The 20,232-nt window shown below is 38.3% G+C and overlaps 1 protein-coding gene across 1 annotated transcript in view; it reads left to right on the forward strand.

Moving 5' to 3' along the window:
- The window catches only part of slc24a3 (solute carrier family 24 member 3), a 127,599-nt gene that overhangs the window by 65,681 nt on the left and 41,686 nt on the right, over positions 1-20,232 (forward strand). Inside the window, exon 3 of the mRNA XM_057848739.1 lies at positions 16,129-16,205. Coding sequence (XP_057704722.1) covers positions 16,129-16,205 — 77 coding nt within the window. The remainder of the gene's footprint in view (positions 1-16,128; positions 16,206-20,232) is intronic.

The raw sequence follows: 20,232 nt of genomic DNA on the forward strand, positions 1-20,232 counted from the left end.
GATCGGCAAACCGCCCGGCGGAGAGCAATTTACAGCTGGCTACCCTAACCCACACACATCTCTAAGCGGTCCATTTCATTCAGGAGCATAAAATGCTGCGTGAAATATGAAATAAACATGCTTTTTGCTGTCATAGGCACTTGAAGCAAAATACTGACATAATGTAAAAAAATATATATAATAGACTAATGACAAATCACCATGAACATGTACTTTATTATTTGTAATTGTGTGTGTTTGTGTGAGTGCATGTGGTACAACAGTTGTTACACTATGCTTATTGTTGATGGAGTTTACACCATCTGTCATGGGCATGAAGGGTGTTTTTTTCCCGTTGCTCTTTAAACAGTTCTCCCATTACGCCTTTAATGATGTATAGGATTTGCCGGTTTCTTCTCTCTTTCTGTTTGTGTCTGTATCAGTGCCACACAGCTATTATGTAATGCATGCGGTATTATGCAAGGGGGATGGGCTGACTGTTGTTCTGCCCCTGAAGTGACAAGCCGTCCGTCTCTGCTTGGGTCAATCCACGTTGATCTCACGAAGCTCAGGGATTTGGCAGCTGACTTCAGCTTGCACGCTAGATCTCTTCATCAGTTCACACTAGGCCTGCAAGTTTATTTTGATCATTCATTCTTGAAATGATTTTTTGACAATAACTCTAGGTCAGCCAACTCTAAACCACAATGACATCTTCAAAAGAATTAATCCGCTCATAAATTGCAGCCAAACGGAAAATGTCAAAACTGTTCATCCACTCTCAGCCGCTCGGATCAGTAAGGCTGCGTTCAGATTGTAGGCGTATCTGATTCCATTTGGATTTCTCCTCGAATCCGATTTTTAGGGATGACTGTTCACACTATTTGTAGCGAGTGTCCAAATCGGATTTGGGCCTGTTCAGAATCAGCCATATTATTGACAAAGCAGACAGGTTGCTGTGGCATCTTTTCCATATCGAATATGAAACTACACTCTGAATGTGGTTTCAATTCGTCTTGCGAAAAAACTTAGGTAACACTTTTCAATAAGGGTCCTTTAATTAACATTAGTTATTGCATTTTTAGACAATAACTAATGTTTAAGTAACATTACAATTATAGATGTCGATCGATCGGGTGCGATCACGTCATTTTCAAAGTATCGGAATCGGCAAAAAAATATCGGCCATGCCTTTTTTTAATATATATATTTTTTTAATTAAATTGTTTTCTAATTGTATTTAACGTTACAGACATAATATGTTACACTCATCCAGAGTCTTTAGTTTAAGCTTAAGGTAGGGTCATCAAATTTATCCCGATAACGGCGGTAATTAATTTTTTTAAAAAATGTATCACGTTAAAATACGCAATTAATGCATGCGCTGCACGATCCACTCACGCATTGTCGCGCTCAATCTGTAATGGTGCCGATTTACCTATATAGAGAGATAAAAGGCAGCGTAAAATGAGTACAGTGAATTTTGGCAGCCTTTGGAGCCTTTTTTTAATTGGCTAAAGCCTTACAATCCCTCTCCCTACGATTAGAAATGTAATGGGAAGCAATGTTGGGAAGCAAGGTAGCAATTCATCTTTTTCTTAACACCTTATGTTATTTCCCAACGCAGAGAATATGTATCAATTGGTAGCACTACGCACAGTCATGGTTCCACTTCCCATCATGCATTTGGGCATGGCTACAGTATAATTTACTGAAAGCTCAACAAATACACTAGATGGCAATATTTAGTCACAATATACAAAGTCACAAATCTTTCTATCCGTGGATCCCTCCCACAGAAAGAATGTTAATAATGTAAATGCCATCTTGAGGATTTATTGTCATAATAAACAAATACATTCCTTATGTACTGTATGTTGAATGTATATATTCGTCCGAGTTTTATTCATTTTTTTCTTTATGCATTGCCAAAATGTATATGATCGGGAAAAATTATCGAGATTGATTGGAATTGAATCGGGAGCAAAAAAAAGCAATCGTATCGGGAAATATCGAGATCGGCAGATACTCAAACTAAAACAATCGGGATCGGATCAGGAGCAAAAAAACATGATCGGAACAACCCTAATTACAATAATTAATCTATTTGCTTATCTAACATTTATTAATATATTGATTAACTTGACTTAATGCATTAGCTAATGCATTAGTTAATGCATAACCAGACAGTAACTATTGTTAATTCCCGAATATAACGCGCACTTTTTTTCCCAAAATTTACTCAGAAAATCATGAGTGCGCGTTATTCACGGTACAGGGACGGAGACAGAAAAAAATCATCACTATTCATGTTCCATTGTAAGCATGGACCAGCACAATATTACCTAATCCGAATGACAGTGATATAATAATCAATTTTCATGTGGTAAATAATTGTTTTCATGATATTTTTCACATCTAATGAAATTAAAATGTTTTTTTTTTTTTTTTGTACTATTCGTTTATTATTTTCCGGTACATTTTTCTAACCTAATTGTTGCAACATGCCGGCACGTGGCGATGTTGTCTTGAAGAAAACATATACGGCGATCCATTTCGTATAAATGTTGACCGTGTGGCGAGCTAGGACAGGAGTCTGAGGAAGAGTGTCGAATCACTGAGCCAAGCCGCGTTGTTTTATTTACATTGAAATCCACAAAGTAACAACGTACGTATTGCACGCAAATCGGGGGACATTTGTTTACTTCCGGCTGTTCCCTTAACTAAACTCTTTCCCCGGTAACTACACAACTTGCCAACATTAGTTCCGCTGGTGAATTCAGTTAAATATTATATAACACATACACGATATATTATATAAATATAGTCTAATAGTATATATTAGGGCTGTCAAAATTATCGCGTTAACGGGCGGTAATTAATTTTTTAAATTAATCACGTTAAAATATTTGACGCAATTAACGCACATGCCCCGCTCAAACAGATTAAAAGTACAGCAGCAGTGCAGTGTCCACTTGTTACTTGTGTTTTTTGGAGTTTTGTCGCCCTCTGCTGGCTCTTGGGTGCGACTGATTTTATCAGCTTCAGCACCCATGAACATTGTGTAATTATTGACATCAACAATGGTGGGCTACTTGTTTATTTTTTGATTGAAAATTTTACAAATTTTATTAAAACGAAAACATTAAGAGGGGTTTTAATATAAAATTTCAATAACTTGTACTACTCTTTATCTTTTAAGAACTACAAGTCTTTCTATCCATGGATCGCTTTAACAGAATGTTAATAATGTTAATTCCATCTTGTTGATTTATTGTTATAATAAACAAATACAGTACTTATGTAACGTAAGTTGAATATAAATATCCATCTTGTGTCTTATCTTTCCATTCCAACAATAATTTACAGAAAAATATGGCATATTTTATAGATTGGGTGTCAAAATTATTGCGTTAACAAGCGGTAATTAATTTTTTTAATTAATCCCTTTAAAATATTTGACGCAATTAACGCACGAATGCCCCGCTCAAACAGAACGGACAGCAAAAAAAGGACTGCAAAGAGAAAGGTGCACTTGTTGTGTTTTTCGGAGTTTTGCCGCCCTCTGCTGGCGCTGGGGCGCGACAGATTTTATAGGCTTCAGCAACCATGAGCATTGTGGAAGTAATTATTGACATCAACAATGGCGGGCTACTAGTTTATTTTTTGATTGAAAATTTTACAAATTTTATTAAAACGAAAACATGAAGAGGGGTTTTAATATAAAATTTCTATAACTTGTACTAGTTATTATCTTTTATTTTCTATAAATATTTATATATTTTATTTATCCATATATTTACATATTTTATTTATTATTTTTATTTATCTTTTAAGAACTACAAGTCTTTCTATCCATGGATCGCTTTAACAGAATGTTAATAATGGTAATGCCATCTTGTTGATTGATTGTTATAATAAAGAAATACAATACTTATGTACCGTATGTTGAATGTATATATCCATCTCAGTCTTATCTTTCCATTCCAACAATAATTTACAGAAACGTATGGCACATTTTATAGATGGTTTGAATTGCGATTAATTGCGATTAATTACGATTAATTAATTTTTGAGCTGTAATTAACTCGATTAAAATTTTTAATCGTTTGACACCCCTAACATATATATATATATATATATATATAATCAGAAGACAGCAGTAGTGATAGATGTAGCAATCCCGAGCGATAGCAACATCAGGAAAAAAGAACATGAAAAGCTGGAGAAATATCAAGGGTTGAAGGAAGAGTTGGAGAAAACGTGGGGAGTGAAGGCAAGAGTGGTGCCAGTAGTGATCGGGACACTAGGGGCAGTAACCCCCAAGCTGGGTGCATGGCTCCAACAGATACCAGGAAAAACATCCGATGTCTCCATTCAGAAGAGCGCAATCCTAGGGACAGCTAAGATCCTGCGCAGGACCCTCAAACTCCCAGGCCTCTGGTAGAGGACCCGAGCTTGAAAGGAGAGACCATACCGCCCGGGTTGGCGAGACGACAATTTATATATATATATATTTCATACATATACCATTATATATATAGGTAGTCCCCGGTTTACGACGTATTCGAATTATGTGATTTCGAATTTACTTTGTCTCCAGTATTTTGTTTTGTTTTTTTAGTCACACAAACAGTACCTAATTGTACCTCACAGTATCTTATTTTTTACTTTTTTAACATGACTTGTTCTGTCCTCACTAAACGTGAAGTTGTCCAGCTTGACAGACAGCAAACAAAGCAATGGTGCTTTTTGAAGCCTTCACTTTTGACCATTTGTAAAGCTGTAACACACATATGTACACGTCTGTTCAAAACGACACACTTTTTAACAATAAAACACTCGACACAGAACGATTGGTGTCCAAACGTCCATCTAGTCCAGGGGTCAGCAACCCTGGTCCTCGAGTGCCACTATCCAGCCTGTTTTCCATGCCTCCCTCCTTTAACACACCTGGATCAAATAATCATGATCATTATCAGGCTCCTGCAGAGCTTGCTGATGAGCTGATCATTTGATTCAGGTGTGTCAAAGGAGGGAGAGATGGAAAACAAGCTGGATAGTGGCACTCGAGGACCAGGGTTGCTGACCCCTGATCTAGTCTGATCAATATGTAGTATTTATTATATAGTATTTATATATTTAGTAGATTAAATTAGCCTAATTTACTTCACAAAAATCTGCTATCTTAAATGCTACGAATGCGAACGCATTTACAATTCTCATAGTAAATCGCTCACACGTAACTCCACAAACTGTACTAAACTTAATTACAAATGTATACACAAACATATATTAGCTGAAGCAATTTACAGCTTTATGTGGGCCAAACCAGAGCACAGGTATCCTTTATCCATGTGAGACGTCTGAGTGCTCCTGTATGGAAGCATTATTGAATGATTGACAGTCCAGCCAGACTTAACGCTGCCACCATAAGACAGTGTATCCTACACCATTGAACAAAAAAACAATACCTCTGGACTTTTTGGATGGTTACTTTGAATTTTTACCCGAAAATTCGGGTTACGTCGCCAGCTTAGGAACTGAACTCGATCGTAACCCGGGGACTACCTGTACCTCCAAAATGGCTTTAATGCAACAGCTACTGTTAATCCAATATATTTTCTCTCTTGTTTTCTAAATCCACAGGTTACGTCATGACTGGGCTGTTTAAATATCTATCACCATAATCCTAAATCATGTCAAATGCCTATATCTGACTAAATCTTTTTGACTTACGTGAAAAGCATTGTACATTTTCATGTTTTAATCCAATGATTCTCCTCCTATGAGTCATCACTGTATCGCGGTGGGGGGTTTGTGTATTCCAACGATCACAGAAGCTATGTTGTCTGGGGCTTTGTGCCTCTAGCAGGGTCACACATGACAAACAGATCCTAGGTGAGGGACCAGAAGAAGAGTGGCTCGCTCGATCTCTTATGATGAATACATTAAAGTGTACCACGGATAGAAAGACATGTAGTTCTTAATAGATAAATGTTAGTACGGGTTATAATAATTTGATATTAAAAGCCCTCATAATGTTTTCGTTTTAATAAAATTTAAATTATTTTAACAAGGAGGTCGCCATTGTTGTTGACGTCGCAAGGCAGTGATGACACATCGGTACTCTGCCGGACTTCCAGTGTCACTCCTTAACTACATAAACATGTCATCGGTTCTGCCCATCCAATTTTAACCCGAGTGGAACATTAATGAGAAGGACAGCAAGAGCAAAATGAACAGGAAAGACGGGATGAGATGAGTAGCATTCATGTGTCAAGTTCGCTAGTGACAGCTCTCTCCTGCTCGAGTGATGAGAGCAGGATGTCCAATCATATAGCTTTTTTCTTCTGTTGTGAATTAAAATTAGTTTGTTACAAGTACCGTATTTTTCGGACTATAGACCCTACTCACCAACGTCACAGAATGACGTGTCGCTGTATCCGGCCGCCATGTTGTCCGTCTTTGTTTATCCGTATTCTCAATGGTTTCAATTTGTCGTGCAATTTATAGTGCGATTCATGGAAGCCCCTGTGCTTTCAGACGCTGTAAACTCATTGGATGTGTTGCATAAAAGGCGTAATGTGGAAAAGCTTCAGTCTATCCATTCGTCAGATCCATATTTGATGCCTAAATCGATATTTTTCGACCCACTGTCTTCCCCCTCTCTGCCTGACGTCTGATACCCTGATATCTACAACTATCTTGTCCACAAAAAATCAGCCTATTCTCACGAAAGTTTGAAAAACTTTAAGAGCAGCACTCTTAGCAACATTACCCCGTGTGACCCTTTACTTCCAATTTTCTAAAATGGCGACAATCAATTAAAAAAAAAAAAAAGTTGACTGCGATGGCCGACGCTTCAAGGATAGGTGGATATTGGACTAGTTCTTCAATACAATACGCAACAACTGTGTCTGCCTCATTTGCAAAGAGACAGTCGCTGTTTTCAAAGAGTTCGATGTGACGCGATAATGATATTACCAAACAAGACACGCTGACATGTACGACAACATTACAGGGAAGATACGTAGCAAGAAATTATAGCAACTTGAAGCTAGTTTAATTCCACAGCAGCAGTATTTCGCAAGAGCCCGAGTGTCGAAAGAGAACGCCACAAAGACGAGACTGTTGAAATTATGAATTAAAAATAATAATAAAGCAAATGTGACACACAGAAGGGCTTGCTAAAAATTTGTTTAAATATATTGTTCTATGTAAATCAGCCAAGGTAGCCCCCCGCATTTTTACCACACCAAATCTGGCCCCCTTTGCAAAAGGTTTGGACACACCTGTTTAACTGATGATCCGTAGACGAGGCCAGCTTCTTTCACTTGGTACCAGCAAAATATTATTCAAAATGTAATGATGGTGGAAGAAATAAGTATCTTGAATTTGAAACTGTATGTTGTCGGCGATTAGCCTCGCAGTGATCTTAATTGTGGTTGTCAGCCCAAAACCCTCTAAATATATATTAAATGCATATTACCAGATATAAAATGACTACTACATAATCCGTGGTAATCATTTCGAGCCCAGTTTTCTCGTCGAATTGCAGCAGTCCATCTCGCTCTCCTCTCCGGGTCTCTCGGAATACGGTAGAACTCTCCGTCTATCTTCTCTGTTATTGCAACCAACCACCACACACGCCTTCACCATTTTGATTATTAATGTTAACGAGCAGAAAAACACGCCATAATAGGAGGAATTTACGTAGTGGTAATGCGTCAACACGACGAGTTGACGGACAATATGGCGCGGAGGCGTGGTTGTGACGTCATGTGAGTAGGGTCTATAAGTCGCAGTTTTTTTCATAGTTTGACTGGGGATGCGACTTATACTCAGGAGCGACTTATGTGTGAAATTATTAACACATTATGATATAATTTCACTTGTTATTTGGGTGTTTTGGAGTGACACTGATGGTTTGGTAAACTTGTTAGCATGTTCTTTATGCTATAGTTATCTGAATAACTCTTAATAGCTATGGCCACGTTCACATTCTGCCTTTGGCAATGTGTGTTCAATTGTATAATTGCCTTTTTCTATATTGAAATGATTGCTTTTAGTTAGTGGCGCTTTCTCGCCGAAGCACTCGTACTTGTTTACGCGAAGAAGTGCGCTCACACCCCAGAAGAAGACAGACAGCTACGCAGCATCTGAGCGATTGGGCGAGAGAGAGCGAGAGAGAGACATACAGATGAGAGACAACACTCAAATTCACCTTATGTAGGAACTGAGACCAAGAGACTAAACTTGAGAGAGAGAAGTAAAATATCTGTACAGTGGCAACGCCTGTGTGTATCATCTTTTCTGTTGTTGTTGTGTGTTTTCCACCCGCAATCGGACACTTAGAGACAGTTGTGTGGTTGTTTGAACGATGTGTTATTGCTAGCAAACGCATGCTAACCATTTGTGTCATTGCTGTAATAGCAGCTAATTCTCATTTATTTATGTTGATGCAAACCTGTTTGGTAATGAGGACGAAATTGATTTGTATTATTTCTATTTTTAGAATTGAGCACAGTAATGCCATGGTCAGTAAACCATTTACCAGTGGTTTTTGGCACTGTGAACAGGTGCCAGGTCGTGCTGAAAAATGAAATCTTCATCTCCATAAAGCTTTTCAGCAGATGGAAACATGGAATGCTCCAAAATCTCCTGATACCTACCTGCATTGACCCTGCCCTTGATAAAACACAGTAGACCAACACCAGCAGCTGACATGGCACCTCAGACCATCACTGACTGTGGGTACTTGACACTAGACTTTAGGCATTTTGGCATTTCCTTCTGCCCAATCTTCCTCCAAACTCTGGCACCTTTATTTCCGAATGACATGCAAAATTTGCTTTCATCTGAAAAAAGTACTTTGGACCACTTAGCAAGTCCAGTGCTGCTTCTCTGTAGCCCAGATCAGGCGCTTCTGCCGCTGTTTCAGGTTCAAAAGTGGCTCCAGCACACGCCTGTGCATGGTGGCTCTGGATGTTTCTACTCCAGACTCAGTCCACTGTTTCTGCAGGTCCCCCAAGGTCTGCAATCGGCCCTTCTTCTCAATCTTTCTCAGGGTGTGGTCACCTCTTCTGGTTGTGCAGCGTTTCCTGCCACACTTTTTCCGTCCCACAGATTTCCCACTGAGGTGCCTTGATACAGCACTCTGGTAACAGGCTATCCGCTCAGAAATTTCTTTCTGTGTCTTAGCCTCTTGCTTGAGGGTGTCAATGATGGCCTTCTGGACAGCAGTTAGGTCGGCAGTATTTCCCATGATTGCGGTTTTGAGTAATGAATCAGGCTGGGAGTTTTTAAAAGCCTCAGGAATCTCTCGCAATTGTTTTGAGTTAATTCGTTGATATGCTAATTTTTTTAGATAGGGATTTTTGGTTTTTCTTGACTTTTTTGCCAAAATCATCAATATTAAAACAATAAAAGGCTTGAACTACTTCACTTGTGTGTAATGTTTGTAAAATATATGAAAGTCTAATGTTTATCAGTACATTACAGAAAATAATGAACTTTATCACAATATGCTATTTTTTTGGAAGCACCAGTATTTTTTTTTTTCCTTCTCATTGGGCATTTTATTAGGGTTGTTCCGATCATGTTTTTTTGCTCCCGATCCGATCCCGATCGTTTTAGTTTGAGTATCTGCCGATCCCGATATGTCCCGATCTGATTGCTTTTTTTTGCTCCCGATTCAATTCCAATCATTCCCGATAATTTTTCCTGATCATATACATTTTGGCAATGCATTAAGAAAAAAATGAATAAAACTCGGACGAATATATACATTCATCATACAGTACATAAGTACTGTATTTGTTTATTATGACAATAAATCCTCAAGATGGCATTGACATTATTAACATCCATGGATAGAAAGACTTGTAATTCTTAAAGGACAAATGTGACTTTGTATATCGTGACTAAATATTGCCATCTAGTGTATTTGTTGAGCTTTCAGTAAATGATACTGTAGCCATGCCCAAATGCATGATGGGAAGTGGAACCATGACTGGCGTAGTGCTATCAATTGATATATCTTCTCTGTTGGGGAAATAACACAGGGTGTTAAGAAAAAGATCAATTACTACCTTGCTTCCCCACATTGCTTCCCACGATATTTCTAATCGTAGGGAGAGGGATTGTAAGGCTTTAGCCAATTAAAAAAGGCTCCAAAGGCTTCCAAATTTCACTCTACTCATTTTACGCTGCCTTTTAGCTCTCTATATAGGTAAAACGGCGCCATTACAGATTGAGCGCGACAATGCGTGAGCGGTTCGTGCAGCGCATGCATTAATTCTGTTAAATATTTTAACGTGATACATTTTTTTAAAAATGAAATACCGCCATTATCGGGATAAATTTGATAACCCTACCTTAAGCAAAAACTAAAGACTCTGGATGAGTGTAACATATTATGTCTGTAACGTTAAATACAATGAGAAAACAATTTAATTAAAAAAAATACATATATATTTTTAAAAAAGGCATGTCCGATATTTTTTTGCCGATTCCGATACTTTGAAAACGACGTGATCGGACCCGATCGATCAGCATCCCGATCGATCGGGACATCTCTACATTTTATGGCTGGTGCAACTTATACTCGGTGCGACTTACTGGACTGTCTCAGAAAATTAGAATACACAATATTCTAATTTTTTGAGACAGTCCTGTGTATATATACAGGACTGTCTCAGGAAATTAAAATACACAATATTCTAATTTCCTGACTGTCTCAGGAAATTAGAATATTGTGTATTCTAATTTCCTGACTGTCTCAGGAAATTAGAATATTGTGTATTCTAATTTCCTGAGACAGTCCTGTATATATACACAGGACTGTCTCAAAAAATTAGAATATTGTGTATTCTAATTTTCTGAGACAGTCCAGTATAGTCCGAAAAATACGGTAGACATCCAATTTAGTCTGAGGAGGCTGCTAGTGAATAAAAGCATGTTCATTTGCTGCAAGCCCTACAAGTGGATTAGATTGGATGTCTATCACTTTTAAGGGCGGCCAATGAGTTTGAGAGATTGCTTTTCTACAAAGGTTATATTCTGTATGATGATGATCACTCAGTCCATATGGATGGTTTCCCCTAGTGCTCTGTAATCATGGCAGGCAACCGGGCTTTTCTTGTCTCCTTTTTTTTTTTTTTTTAACTTAATTACTGTTAACGTAACATTTTTATTATCTTGCCCCTCCCCCCTGAAAAGAAAACATGGTGGGCTGCTGCTGGGTTTTTCTACCACCTGACCTTAGTTTCTTGGGGGGAAATCTGCATATGTGCTGTAAAAAATAACCTTTCTAAATAACTTTTTCATAGATCTCATTTCATTTTTTTGTCACTTACTATAACTGCCACCATCATCTTGTTCTCTCCTCTTTGCTGATTGCACATCCGATGAAAAGACAAGCCTATTTTCTGGCCACACAAGACATGCTGTAGGTGCCACCGCCTTACTGACTCACGACCTCTTGGCTACCCTGAGAGAATGTCACTGCACATTGGGTTGCTATCATGTTAAACAAGCACATAAACACACACACACAACACACACTCACAGACATCAACATACAACAAGTTAAGCAGACACAGTGGAGCTAGCCAAGCAAATCCCAAATACACGCACCCAAGTGTACAGGGTAGGTCATGCTGGGTTGGATCTATTTTTAACCTACTGGCTAGTATGCCCACTTCCATGAAATGGGAAATGTGCATGATGAAGATGTGGCATATTTTGTGCTGGCTTCTATGTTAGGTTGTGACCAAATTGGAAATGATATGTAAATGATTCAGTATGTCTACTGCATTCCGATACGGAGAAAAACATCTATCATGATATGGGCTATTTTATATCACAGTATGGAATGCTTTCCTCCATTGACTTTATTTTGAATTGACATTCAACTGACCTGCTACAAATTTTAAATATATCAAGTGGTGGGGCAACCTATAACTATCCAGTGTGAAAACGAAGCATCACAGAACTATCCATATTTTTGCTGAAATGCAGGGCAGTTAGCATTTATTTTAGGTAAATATGTTGAATGTGCTGCTTGTCTTTAAGCCACTGTGACGCCACCTTATCACCACAAAGAGCTTTTTACATTGAAAACTCTTGTGAATAAATGCGTAAATCCCTGAATTCTTTACAGATATTAACATACAATAGTCTCGATTCTTGGTTAAAAGCAAAGAAAAAAAAAAACGGACGGTTAGCATTTATTTTACGTAAATATGTCAAATGTGCTGCTAGTCTTTAAGCCACTGTGACGCCGCCTTATCACCACAAACAGCTTTTTAAGTTAAAAATTATTGTGATTAAATGCTTAAATCCCTGAATTCTTTATAGATACAGTATGGACGTAAAACCGTCTCGATTCTTGGTGAAAAGCAAAAAAAAAAAAATGTGCATGTAGCATTTATTTTACGTAAATATTGCAGATTATAACGCCAATGCTGTAGCAGCTAATTTCTCCCATTGATTTTTTTCACAACGTTTCAAAACGCATGCATGGTAGGAAAAATATAATAATAACCTTGAATCCTTGAACAAATCACTCCTGAGACAATCCTTTCTGTTTGTATGCGGTACAGCTTTCGCACTTTTTCAACCTGCGTGTGTTTGACAATGACTCCTCTTGATGCTGGGTGTGGGCAGGCCCCCTACTTGAAGGCGTGGCGTAGTGTATGAGGGAGGTGACCTGTCAATATGATTATAAAGTCTATGTGTGGACTTGACCTGTCAATATGATTATAAAGTCTATGTGTGGATTTAACATATTATCGGTAATTGTATTCCGATGCCCCAATGGATGCTTTTATAATGATCAGGTGACAAAGGACTACAAATACAGGCAGGCATTTCTAGAAATTGATGTAAAACAGTCTCGATTCATGGTTAAAAGCAAAAAAATGTGCAGCTAGCATTTATTTTACGTAAATATTGCCAACTATTAGGCTAGTCAGTTACGAAAATTAGCCGCCTCCATGTGTAAACAAAGAAGAAAATTCCTGCGAATAAATGCTTCGATTACTGAATTCTTTGTAGATATGGACGTAAACCTGTCTCGATTCTTTGTTAAAAGAGCAAAAAAAACGGGCAGTTACGCATCTATTTTATGTGTATATGTCGAAGAATGACGCCAATGCCGTAGCGGTTACCATTCTCCCATTGATTTTTTTCACGTTTCAAAATGCATGCATGGAACGAAAAATATAATACCGTATTTTTCGAACTACTAGCCGCACCTGAGTATAAGTCGCAAATGCCATTAAATGCCCAACGAAAAGAAATAAAACATATATAAGTCGCACCGGACTTTAAGTCGCATTTAGGGGGACATGTACTTGATACAATACAACACATAGAACAGATCTGTCATCTTGAAAGGCAATTTAATATAAAAATACAATAGAGAACAACATGTTGAATAAGTGTACAGTGCATTAACAACGAAATGCAAATATACTGTCCTTACCAGGACGCGACAGCTCGGTCCTGGCTATATACCCTACCCACCGACGTCACAAAACCACGTGCTCGCTGTATGGTTCCGCCCACTTGTCCGTCATTTTGTCTCTGTATTAGCATTGGTTTCAATTGATCGAGGAATTTAAAATGCATTTCATGGAAGACCCGGTGCTTTCTGATGCCGTAAACTCACTGGATGTGTTGCATAAAAGGCGTTATGTGGAAAAGCTTCGTTCTATACAGTCGCCAGATCCATATTTGATGCCTAAATCGATGATTTTTGACCGGCTGCCTTCGCCGTCTCTGCCTGACCCTGATATTTACAACTATATTGTCAACACAAAATCAGCCTATTCTCACGAAAGTTTGAAAAACTTTAAGAGCTTGGAGGCTTATAAATGCTACGTTGCTGGTTGGGTGAAACAGGTCCTCGTCCACGAAAATTCGGCAGGAATCTTGTGCTCGGAAGGTGAGTTACGAAATTTTCAATTCAAAATCTTTTGTTCTTGCTAACATCCACTGTCAAGTCTAATGTATTTCATGTCATTTGTCAATGGAGCTAGAGCTTTTAATGTTTATATGGATTAGCGATAGCACTCTCACTACATACATACGTGTATGTTGTCGGCGATTAGCCTAGCAATGATCTTAATTGTGGTTGTCAGCCCAAAAGCCTCTAAATATATATTAAATGCATCTTACCAGATATAAAATGACTACTACATAATCTGTGGTAATCGTTTGGAGCCCAGTTTTCTCGTCGAATTGCAGCAGCCCATCTCGCTCTCTCCTCTCCGTGTCTCTCGGAATCCGGTAGAACTTCAAGTCTCTCCGTCTATCTTCTCTGTTATTGCAACCGACCGCCACACACGCCTTCACCATTTTGATTATTAATGTTAACGAGCAGAAAAACACGCCGTAAATAGGAGGAATGTACGTAGCCGTAACAGGTCAACACGATGTGTTGACGGACAAGTGGGCGGCACCAGTCAGGAGAGCGGAGTTGTGACGTCACGTGGGTAGGGTCTATACAGCGAGCTAAAGTCACAAATGACGGTGTTTGACGTCCGTATAATTTATGGAATCAATTTCGTCCTCGATACCAAACAGGTTCGCATCAATGTAAATAAATGATAATTAGGTGCTGTTACAGCAATGACAAAAACGGTCAGCATGCGTTCGCTAGCATTAGCACATTGTTCAAACAACCACACAACTGGCTTTAAGTGTTCGATCGCGGGTGGAAAACACACAACAACAACACAAAAGATGATACACACAGGCGTTGTCTCTGTAAAGATATTTTACAAGCATAAACAATGAACGTAGGTTCGCAGCCGTGTTTCTCTCTCACTAACTCGCCCACTCACTCAAGCTGTGTAGCTGTCCGTCTTCTTCTGGCGTGTGAGCGGTCTTCTTCACGTAAACAAGTGCGAGTGCGCCCTCATGTGGGCGTGAAAGCGCCACAAACTAAAAGCATGCATTTCAATATAAAAAAGTCAATAATACAATTGAACACACATTGGCAAAGTTAGAACGCGAACGTGCCCATAGCTATTAAGAGTTATTCAGATAACTATAGCATAAAGAACATGCTAACAAGTTTACCAAACCATCAGTGTCACTCCAAAACCCCAAAATAACATGTGAAATGATATCATAATGTGTTAATAATTTCACACATAAGTCGCTCCTGAGTATAAGTCCCACCCCCAGCCAAACTATGAAAAAAACTGCGACTTATCGCCCGAAAAATATGGTATTTACCTTGAAACCTCGAACAAATCCCTCCTGAGACAATCCTTCCTGTTTGTATGCGGTACAGCTTTCGTAGTTCTTCAAAAATCCAAGCTTGAATCCAGCTTAGACATGAGCATGTGCTGTCTTTGCTTGGCTATACTAAATGAAGCTCAGCCCCCTCTGATAAGGATAAGGCGTGATGCAAAGAATGACGAAGTGTCACGTCAATAGGTAATGAAGTCTATGGGTAAATCAACCTATTTTCATTTATTGGACATTTACGTATAATGGAGTTTTCAGTGTAAATGTATTTCAAGAACAATACAATACTACAATAAGAGTTGCCACTGGCTGGCAATCAGTTTAAGATGTACTAATCCTGCCCATTGTTAGCTGGGTTGGCTCCAGCACCCCTGTTGGTCATTTACCAATCACGCCCCCTGCTTCCAACGACCAATCATACCATGTGTTCATCATCCGCCAAAAGCGCCCCCTGCTTCCAACGACCCTAACCCCTTTTTCTTCGGCATTGGATGTGAGCCCCAGTGCAATAAATAATGCATTCGGAAGTGGGAATAAATAGGATTTGTTGAAGTATCATTGAATTGTAATTTGTCTTTGTAAAATGGGTTGGCAAGTTCACCGTCAAAAAGAAGCAAATTTGTGCCTGGGAGTGAAGAGCTCTAGGAATATTTACATAATGCATTTAATCACTCCCTGAAAACATTGTGTGAACAGCTGAGGAAGTCACATTCTATGGAAAAAGATCGTATTCGTCCTGTTTTAGTGGACTTTGATAAGCGCTTGTTAATTGATTTGTTTGTTTAGTAGTGGCAATCCTAATGAGATGTCATTTTAAATGTATGGCTATCCTCTCACAATAATTGTCTTTCCCTGCCCTATTCTTTTCTATTTTATCTGCAGCTATCCATGAGTTCCCCAGAGATTACTTCACGAACCAGGAACGAATCGATGGAGCTGTGGGACTGCATGTGCTCTGTGTGAGTGTCTTTTGAACTGTAAAGCCACAACACTCCATAATTTAGTTTTCGTCCCCTCTGATCCACTGTAAAACCAATTGTGTTAGTTATTATTTTTTTGTTTATGCATACTATAAGTTATTAACTCTTTCACTGCGTTGATGGTGGTAGATGTGTACCCCAATTTGACAGAGGGGCTGGCAGCGATTGAACGATCCCTCCCAGTCAAAATGGATGTCAATGGCCGCTAATGGCAGCCAATGAGTTCATATTAAAAAACATAAGCGGATTTTAATGGGGGGCCAGGCCCCTCCTGGTGTCCAAAAATGGTCATTGCATGTAATTGACTTTCCTATATATAAAAAAGTTGTAAAGCAATAAAGTACAACAAAAATGAATGCAATGAACAAAAAAATATATATTTTTATAATAAAGCACCTATAATGAGAACTTTAGACGGTCAATTGCTTTGCATATAATTTTCAGAATAAAAATTTCAATCGATTTTTTTTTTTTTTTTTTTTTTTTCTTTGATTGAAGCAACTTTTTGGGGGGATTGAATGATTTAGACACAAATGTCCTAATCATAATATGGCCGAAACACAAAAACGATTGCTTGAACCAAAGAAAACTCTTTCAATGAAAAATTAAGTGTTCAAATGCAAATTTTTCAATCTCAAATATTTTTTCGCATACAGGAACATTTTCTATGATTGAAATTTTTCTTTTTTTGATTGAAGTGATTTTCTTTTCGAAAATCTATATAGTTTTTTGAAGCAACTTATTTTTTGACTGAATAATAAAAAAAAATGTCCTAGCCAAAATGTGGCCCAAAAACAAATCAACATTACTTCAATCAAAAAAGTTGTTTCAATCAAGAAAAAAAAAAAGAATCAAAGAAAAATAGCTTTCACATGCATTTTTTTTAAGTTTCAAATGTATTTTTGCATTCTTTTTTTTTTTTTTTAATTGAAGGGACATTATTTTTTGGTTAAATAATACACAAATCTACCTCCATATTGCTACGCCCAGGGGATACAATTTTTGACTGGGGTAACTACATTGGCATGACACCGGCGTGCGTAACATATCCAATGGATGACCATCTTGGCAAAAAAGTAAGCAACCTGATTTAGAATTCCCCTCAAAAATTTTTTTCAAATGCCCTCCTGTTCAAAATTTTTCTTCACTCAGAAAATTGAGATTTTGAGCTTTCCAATAATGTATCACACATGCATATAGGACAGTTTGGAAATTTTGCCAAATTGGGGGTCTCAGAGCGGAACTTCAACTCACTTGAGTGTTTTCCGCCGTATACAGTGAAAAAAATAAGTATTTGAACACCCTGCTAATTTGCAAGTTCTCCCATTTAGAAATCATTGAGGGTTCTGAGTTTTTTATTGTAGGTGCATGTCCACTGTGAGAAAGATAATCTAAAAAGAAAAATCCAGAAATCACAATGCATGATTTTTTTTTTTTTATAATTTATCTGTGTGATACAGCTACAAATAATTATTTGAACACCTAAGAAAACGAATGTTAATATTTGGTACAGTAGCATTTCTTTGCAATTAAAGAAGTCAAACATTTCCTGTTTTTTTTCACCAATTTTGCACACACTGCAGGGGGGGATCTTGGCCCACCCATCAGAGTTTGAACTCCCTCCAAAGATTTTCTATTGGGTTTCGGTCTGGAGACAGGCTAGGCCATGCTAGAACCTTGTTATGCTTCTTATGGAGCCACTCCTTGGTTTTCCTGGCTGTGTGCTTCGGGTCATTGTCATTTTGGAAGACCCAGGCACGGCCCATGTTCAATGCTCTGAATGAAGGAAGGAGGTTGTTCCCCAAAAACCTACAATACTCGGCCCCAGTCATCCTCTCTTTAATCCAGTGCACTTGTCCTGTACCATGTGCAGAAAAACACCCCAAAGCATGATGCTTACCATCCCAATGCTTCACAGTAGGGATGGTGTTCTTGGGATAGTAGTCATTATTCTTCTTCCTCCAGACACCGTTAGTGGAATTATGACCAAAAAGTTCTATTTTACTCTCATCTGATCACAAAACTTGCTCCCATGACTCCTCTGCATCATTCAAATGGTCAAAGGCAAACTTAAAACGGGCCTTGACGTGTGCTGGTTTAAGCAGGGGAACCTTCCGTGCCATGCATGCGCATCGGATCGGAACACGGAAAAATTCCGATCCAGACTTCCGATCCAGTTTTTTTTTTAAAGTCCGGTCCGGGTTTTCCAGCCCACCGATTTACATAATCCATTCCAGTTTTTGCTTCGGTTTCCCTAAAATCCGGTCCGCATTTTACGGCACACCTTCAACACACTACATTACCGTCTCCCAATTTACCGAGAGACTTTATCGGTAAATTGGGAACAAAGACGAAGAGGCAGAGTGCAACATATGCCACAATAAAGTCAAGCATGGTGGTAAAACTGTAAGAAGTTTTAATACAACCAACCTAATCAAGCTTTTAGCGAAATACCACCACAAACAATATAAGGAGTATGTTGAGAAAACCGAAGACAAAAAGAAAGGTCCTACGCAACTAACACTGGCATAAACTTTTGCTATGCGTGACAAACTGGGACTCGACAGTCCCAAAGCCCAGGGAACAACAAGAGTCATTGCCGAAGAATTCATTCTGGATGACGAGCCATTATCTCTCGTGAGTAAAGACGCACCATCCAACACTTAGAACCACGGTACAACATGCCCAGCCGTCATTACATCCTTGAGCAATTCGGCCGTGCAAGATTCGAGAACGATTCACAAACATCCAAATTCCGATTATTGAAATATGTCAAGTAAAGCGGAACTAATACACAGCGCGGTCTTCGGGACGCAATGAGAAACTGACCGTATTGCGTCCCGAAAGTAAACATAATGCTTGTCATAGACCCGGGTAATGCCAATGCTCAACTCACGGCTTTAGCTCAAGTCATGCCGCTGGATAAAAAACAAAGAATACCTGACTGCTGCTGACAGCCGCTACAAACTACGTCAATGTCGTTTTACTGGAGAAAATAGATATCATATGTATATAGAACTAGATGCAAGGTGTCAGACTCGACTGCGTTAGCAAAATTGAAGTATTGAAAACCAGATGCGATGTGATCTTCAAAACAGTTTTAAAACTTTCACATGTCGAAAGTAGACAGAAGGGAAATTATGGAATAACGGGAGCAATTTTAACAACTTTAACAGTTGATTTGCAAAATTAAATGAATTGAATGTAGTTTAAAGCTGTTGATACTGAATGGGGACTTGAGTATTTTATTTACTGTTTTAAAATGTTAACTTGATACTGAAATAGTCGTTTATTTAAACCTGAGAGGCTTTTTATACAATTTTTGTAACTAATGCACGAAACATTAAAAGCATCTAATAGCTTGGGGGATTTGGGGGATTTTCCACTGAGGTTGTTGGTGTGTTTAGCTTTTTTAAGACACTTTACAATATTATTTGCACGTTTTACTGACTGACTATGCCATTTCTGTTTGTTATTTATAATGTTTTGTGTTTGTCACACAGGTCAGTTTCTTGTTACCAACTGTTGTGTGTTATTCAAACTCACCTAATTCAGCTGGCTAGTTGTTATCAAGAGTACTAAAACCTTTTTCAACATGAGTCTGACAACTAAGTAAGGCGGGTAAATAACTTTAAACTTTAACACATGCTCAGATAGGTCGGTATCGGCCAGTATCGGTATCGGATCGGAAGTGCAAAAACCTGGATCGGGACATCCCTAGTTCAAATACTATTTGCAGTTGTATCACACACAAAAAATGTTTTCAATTTTAAATTGTTTTAAATTATAAAAAGTCATTCATTGTTATTTCTGGATTTTTCTTTTTACATGATCTCTCTCACAGTGGACATGTACCTACAATAAACATTTCAGACTCCTACATGATTTCTAAGTGGGAGAACTTGCAAAATAGCAGGGTGTTCAAATATTTCTTTTCTTTACTGTATTTATGAAAGTCTCATAGATGAGTTCTATTTCCAAAGGCTTCGTCTTAATTAACATATGA

Source organism: Corythoichthys intestinalis, chromosome 10 (assembly GCF_030265065.1).
Source record: "Corythoichthys intestinalis isolate RoL2023-P3 chromosome 10, ASM3026506v1, whole genome shotgun sequence".
NCBI classification, from domain to species: Eukaryota; Metazoa; Chordata; class Actinopteri; order Syngnathiformes; family Syngnathidae; genus Corythoichthys; species Corythoichthys intestinalis.